At 40.8% G+C, this 6,000-nt stretch overlaps 1 protein-coding gene across 1 annotated transcript; it reads right to left on the bottom strand.

The window, feature by feature from the left end:
- Nucleotides 1-497: 497 nt before the first annotated feature.
- On the bottom strand, nucleotides 498-4,178 carry LOC149713004 (uncharacterized). Its single transcript, XM_089843409.1, has 3 exons — nucleotides 3,680-4,178; nucleotides 2,672-2,913; nucleotides 498-1,215 (listed from the first exon to the last, which is right to left on the bottom strand). The coding sequence occupies exons 1-3, from the start codon at nucleotides 4,029-4,031 to the stop codon at nucleotides 832-834; spliced, it is 978 nt and encodes a 325-aa protein (XP_089699535.1). The 5' UTR covers nucleotides 4,032-4,178; the 3' UTR covers nucleotides 498-831.
- Nucleotides 4,179-6,000: the final 1,822 nt, after the last annotated feature.

Raw genomic sequence — 6,000 nt, 5'->3', positions numbered from 1 at the left:
TCTTACAAAAGCGCGCCTAGAGGGAGGGATACACAGTCTTCTCCCTCTCTACCGACACTACTCTATTAGGTTTACTCTACGGAGAATACACTACCTATCCTTGGAGTGTACAGCTTTCATAAATGCTGTTGATGAGATGTTCGACCGACGGAATCTCACAGAAATCGGTTCCGTGGAGTTGTTTAGAACATTTCGATGCAACTAAGATGGGAAGGCACCGGGGGGGGGATTTTTGGCACCTGCACTGAATTCGTTTTGTATCATGCGAGTGCGCAGAGATGCCCATGTATCAACCCTCCTATACACTGGTTCCCTATAATCTAGAAACTAGTGTTATACAAGTTTTTGGGGTTCGATATAGTGCCATCTTCCAAAATGGTGGCCCAACGCCCCGAACAGTTAAAAAAATTGTACCGACGGGCAACGCCGGGCGCTTTTGCTGCCAGTAAAGGTACCTACATATCTATGGTGTTATGTAGTGTAATAACTACAACACGTTTCTTAAAAAAGGCAATTTATTTTAATGAAATATATATCAAATATTCTTATAATGGTTAAAATTAATATAATAAATATCTATCGGTAAACCGTTGGTCACGTTTTAAGAAATTAAATGTTAATTTCGAAGCTAAAACTCTGGGTATTATCAATATAATAAAAATTTCGGGAAGCCTCGTTTACATATTAATATCTGTAATCTAATTTAAAGCTAAAACCCTGTTGGGGTAGGTAACAACCGCTACTAGACAACCAATTAAGCCTTTGTCACGTTTTAAGATCATCCGAATAATTTCGAGATCCATAGTCCTGTGTTTAATCGGTACAATTCATCTAAGATCCTGAAGTAGGTTGGCTCGATGCAGCGTTCTCATCCGGTTGTCTACTTAATTCGTCCAACTGTCCTTTCAACTGATCATTGTGTCGTTCCAAGTATCCCCGCTTATTGGTCAAGACCTCGATCTCAATTCGGACTTTATTAATGGCGGACGTTATAAGTTTGGCCTGCTCTTCCAATTGCTTGATTCGCGTATGGTTTCCTTGAGTTTCGTTCATGGTTCGATCCCTCTCCATTCGCCAAACCAGTTCGCCGGTGGACAAGGCGTCCAAGTCACGTTGCGACATCAGGTTCAATTCGGTCAGTTCCAGACAACGTTCTAAGACGCTTTGACGCGGTTTCAAGGTGGCGCATTCCAATTCGGCTCTTGGCAAAGGCATCTGACCAGGAATTAAAATAACTTTCAGTTAAAATTGGGTAGAGCTGATATTGTGGCTTAATAGGACAACTCAATGGGGTTATAAAGAAATTAAATTTCATTCTGATATCCTGATTGGATACTTTAAGAATAATTTAGCGTCAAACTAGACAATATTCCATCTATTGAACATTGAAAAGGAAATTATGGACCTTGGGAATATTATAAGTTAGTGGACGTAGGGATGGTCAGTGGTCGAAGGAGAGCAACCTTTTTTAATTAGAACCAGTCCATAAGCGAAGGTATACACTAATTAAATATTTTGCTACTAGGCCTAAATAACATTTTGGAAAATTAGACACGCCCAACAAATGCAGTCCTGACTGACCAACCTTTAATCAAATCCCACCGCAAAGCGTATTACCTGGTACTCTGAAAATTTGCACCGGCGATACTCTTACATAGTTGGTGCGCAATAAGGAACATTCTTTTACAATCCCCCGCCATTTTGAAAAATGGCGGCCAGAAATGTAGAGTAAGCGTCCAATTCCACTAATATTTATTACACAATTTACACTGGTTCTCTATAACCTATCGACGGGAATTATGGTTTTTGGGGTTCGGTTTGGTGCCATATTGTAAAATGATGGCCCGAAAAATAAAAAGAATGTCCTGACTGGTTGAGGGGCCATGCCGGATGCCTTTGCTGTAAGTAGTCGAATAAGTTGAAAAATATAGGTTTACTAGCTGTTACCCGCGGCTTCCATCAAGAACTTCCATCAAAAGGATATAAAGAATGGGTAGATTTTACTGATGACTAATATTTTTGAAGCACCTTAGGAGCGAAGGCACTCGGCGTTGCCCGTCAGCCCCTAGGGATGCATTTTTTATTACTTTTCCCGCGGAAATTATTCCATAATGAAGGGTTTTTAAGTTTGTGGCCGCCATTTAAAAAGATGGCAACAAATCGAACCCGAAAGATCATTCAGCCCGTGTATAGGAAACCAGTGTACTAAATATTTGTGAAATCGGTTGAAACGCGCGGACTTTGTTGCATAGAGAAGTTTTTTTACATTTTTGGCCGCCATTTAAAAAGATGGCAAAAAATCGAACCGGAAAGACCATTCAGCCCATCTATAGGTTAAAGGAAGCCAGTGTACTATATATTTGTGAAATCGGTTGAAACGCGCGGACTTTGTTGCATAGAAAAGATTTTTTACATTTCTGGGGGCCATTTTTTAAGATGGCGGCGGATTGGAAAAATCTTTCTTAGTACGCGCCTACTACTAGGGATGAGTAAGGTTCCTGCAAATTTTCAGCCTTCTAGGGCAAGCGGTTTGGGCTGGGTGTTGATTATCAGTCAGTCAGTCAGTCAGTCAGTTGATTTACTTTTTATAGATATAAATAAGAATAACCTTAACACTTATTTTTATTATTCGGTGTTAGTCAAACTGCATGGGTACTAAGGTGGTACTAACCGGTGGTAGCGCAGATCCGGTCCGAACGAGGAAATCTCCGATATCCAAGTTGCGAACTCTGTAGGCAATGGCGACGGGCAAGATGCCTTTGTCGTCACAGAGATCTGGGTTGGCTCCAGCCGCTATCAAGACGCTCACCACTTCCTTGTGACCGCGTAATGCCCCCAAATACAGACTGCTTCGGCCGCGGTAATCCATGGCGTTCAACTCAGCCCCGTTTGATAACAGCAAATGCAACATTTCTAAAAACAGTTCAAGAGAGACGAGATTGAAATTAACACCAAACACGTAACGTCTACGTCAAAAAAAGTTTGTTGAAGAAAAAAGGTTTGATCCTGGAGTAGAAAACTCCACAGCGCTAACACTAGAGGCCCTTACCATGTGTAAACGTAACATTTACCCATACCAGAAGTAAATAATCGGAAGTACGTATCAAAAGGGGGTTTCGCGAGGAGTCGAGTTAGTGTTGTTTTTTATTACTTTTTCTTCGTGCCTTCCAAGAATTGCGGTTTTTAGATGGAACTCGCGGATGAATACACTTCCCCGATATTAGTTTATTTTCGCTTGCCCCTGGTTAAACGATTTTAGTTAGCTTTATGTCCGTGTGGTGTCGCGTGTAGGAAAATTTCTCTCGATAAGTTGCCTTCTTTGATTGGATGAATTAAAATTTTTCACCGCAAATTGTGTTCTTACGGGAAAGGGACGCCTTAAATTGGCTAAAGCAGGAGATACCTACTTCACCCTATTTACTTCTGTGCTAACCCAAAAAAAAACCCAGGGTACTATAGTCTTTAGGTAATTTTGTTTCGTGATTGGTTGGAGGTCCTTATTTCAAATTATCCATGAAATCTCATACTAATTTGAATTTAAAATCATTCGGATGTATTTCCCATATGTTTCACTATGCAGACAGGTCTCGTAATTAGTGGAAGATTCGATAAAAAACTATTGATTTTCCACTTCACCCTCCCTTTAAATATTTTTCCCAAAATACTAAAGTCAATTTACCTAAATGTCCCTTCTTGGCGGCAATTAACAAAGGTGTCATATTCTTCGAGCCACGAGCGTCGATTTGCGCACCGCGTCTTATCAAAGCCTGGCCAACATCAGTCAAGTTCCTCTCGGCGGCCAAATGTAAGAGCGTGTCTCCGTTCTCGTCCAAGACGTGAATATTGACGCCGTATTGAATCAGCAATAGGGCCACGCCCACGTCACCGAGTATCAACGCTCTTTGCGAGGGAGTCCGACCGAAATAGGGCGCGTCCAAACGACCACGATTTTCAAACAGCACGATGGACACCGAATTATGGTCGTTGTTGTCCATGGCAAGGCGTAAGGCACGGTATAAGTCTTCCATCATCGACTTATCAATACTTGGAATCAACAATAAGACTGACTAAAGCAACGCCACTGATCCAATCCAAACCGAATCATAAAATACACTGAGATATTTCGTTTAACTAAAGCAAATCTACACGGGTTTGGTTTCCCGAGTTTTTTAAGCGTTTTGAACGTTAAAATGTCTTTGGCACCGCCCTTATCTCCGTGAGGTTTTTTAAGAATCTAACCTTGTTTTTGAGAATTTAACATTTGGTTTTTTTTAGTAGAAAAAACTTCTTGACGTTGCTAATTCACAGTTTTAATATACCATAAGAGGAATTTTTTACCCCTTCATAACCTTTTATTTTTACCTCTCCGTGTGACGTAGTCCAGGAGAGGTTCTGTAACGGCCGTGTCTGTGTGTGTGTGTGTGTGTGTGTCTGTGTGTCTGTCCGTTGTTACACCCACGTGACCGCGTTCGCAGTTTGCGTATCGGAGCAAACGTGTTCCCAATTTCCGGACCGCATTGACAGGTCACAGATATTTAGAAAATTGTATTTCTCTCCGTTGGCCACTCTATACTTGAGTTCTCAGACCACCATGTTTGGTCTTCGTCCATCCCTCATGGACACCAGTCTGTACATACTGGCTTCTAATCACCACCATCTTCTGGTCTTCGTCCATTCCACTTGGACACCAGTCTGTACATATTGGCTTCTAATCACCACCATCTTCTGGTCTTCGTCCATTCCACGTGGACACCAGTCTGTACATACTGGCTTCTAATCACCACCATCTTCTGTTCTTTGTCAATCCCACATTGACACCCGTCTGCACTTACACTGCCTTCTAACACCACCATCCACTGGTCTTCCGTCTATTCCACATAGACACCAATCTGTATCATTGGCTTCTACTCCATTATCATCGTTTGGTTTTAGGATATACGCGGCGATCAGCTAGGGTTACGAGAAACGTCTAGCCTCCCTAAGGTGGGATCGCCACCAAAGGTTTTCGCAATTGCGCTTTTTCCTTACTATTATAATGGAAACGAATCGTATATATACCCCAAAATTTGAAGAGGGGTACCCTTCACTTTAAACGTCAATATTAGCAAAGTTTGAGATGATAATAGGTATAACTTTATTTTAAACGATTTAACTATTATTAATGTTAATTATTGAAGATTAAAATAATTAAAAATAGTTATATTTATTTAAATATTAAAGATAAACCTCTCGTGCAAAGAGAGAGATTATCATCGCCTCCTATATCTGCCAAGGCCCGTGCATGCGACATATTTCATTCATTGCCTCCTATCTATCAAGGCCCGTGCATTGCGATATATTTTTCAAAACAACAACCTAAATGGGAAGCTCCTCTCAGAAACATAATAATTTCTTTTCTCTGTATATGAAATGAAAATATGGATAATATTGCGCTCCTTCTTTAATGGTATCAATCCTTCCCTGTCTATTAATATTTTGCGTAGTAGTAATACGTTTTTAGCGAAGTCTAGAGAGTATAAACATAAGCGAGATTGTTTCGGAAAAAAAAAACTGCTTCCACTAATGGGTTTATACTCCTTGTGGAGTGGAAAAAATGATTGGAAACCAATTGGGAAAACGCAGTTCAGAAACCAATTGGGAACCAATAGGAAACCAATAGTGTTTTCGTCACATTTCCGATAGGATATACCAATTACTGACCGATAAGATTGACCAATTACCGACCGATAAGATTGACCAATTACCGACCGATAAGATTGACCAATTACCGACCGATAAGATTGACCAATTACCGACCGATAAGATCGACCAATTACCGACCGATAAGATTTACCAATTACCGACCCATTAGAATGACCAATTACCGACCCATAAGACTGACCAATTACCGACCCATAAGACTGACCAATTACCGACCCATTAGAATGACCAATTACCGACCCATTAGAATGACCAATTACCGACCCATAAGACTGACCAATTACCGACCCATAAGACTGA

This window comes from Phalangium opilio, unplaced genomic scaffold (assembly GCF_054372755.1).
Source record: "Phalangium opilio isolate 3A_F unplaced genomic scaffold, DU_Popi_V2 ptg000009l_1, whole genome shotgun sequence".
Taxonomy (NCBI): Eukaryota; Metazoa; Arthropoda; class Arachnida; order Opiliones; family Phalangiidae; genus Phalangium; species Phalangium opilio.
The sequence above is the reverse complement of the archived record's forward strand: the minus strand, read 5'-3'. Positions and strand labels throughout refer to the sequence as shown.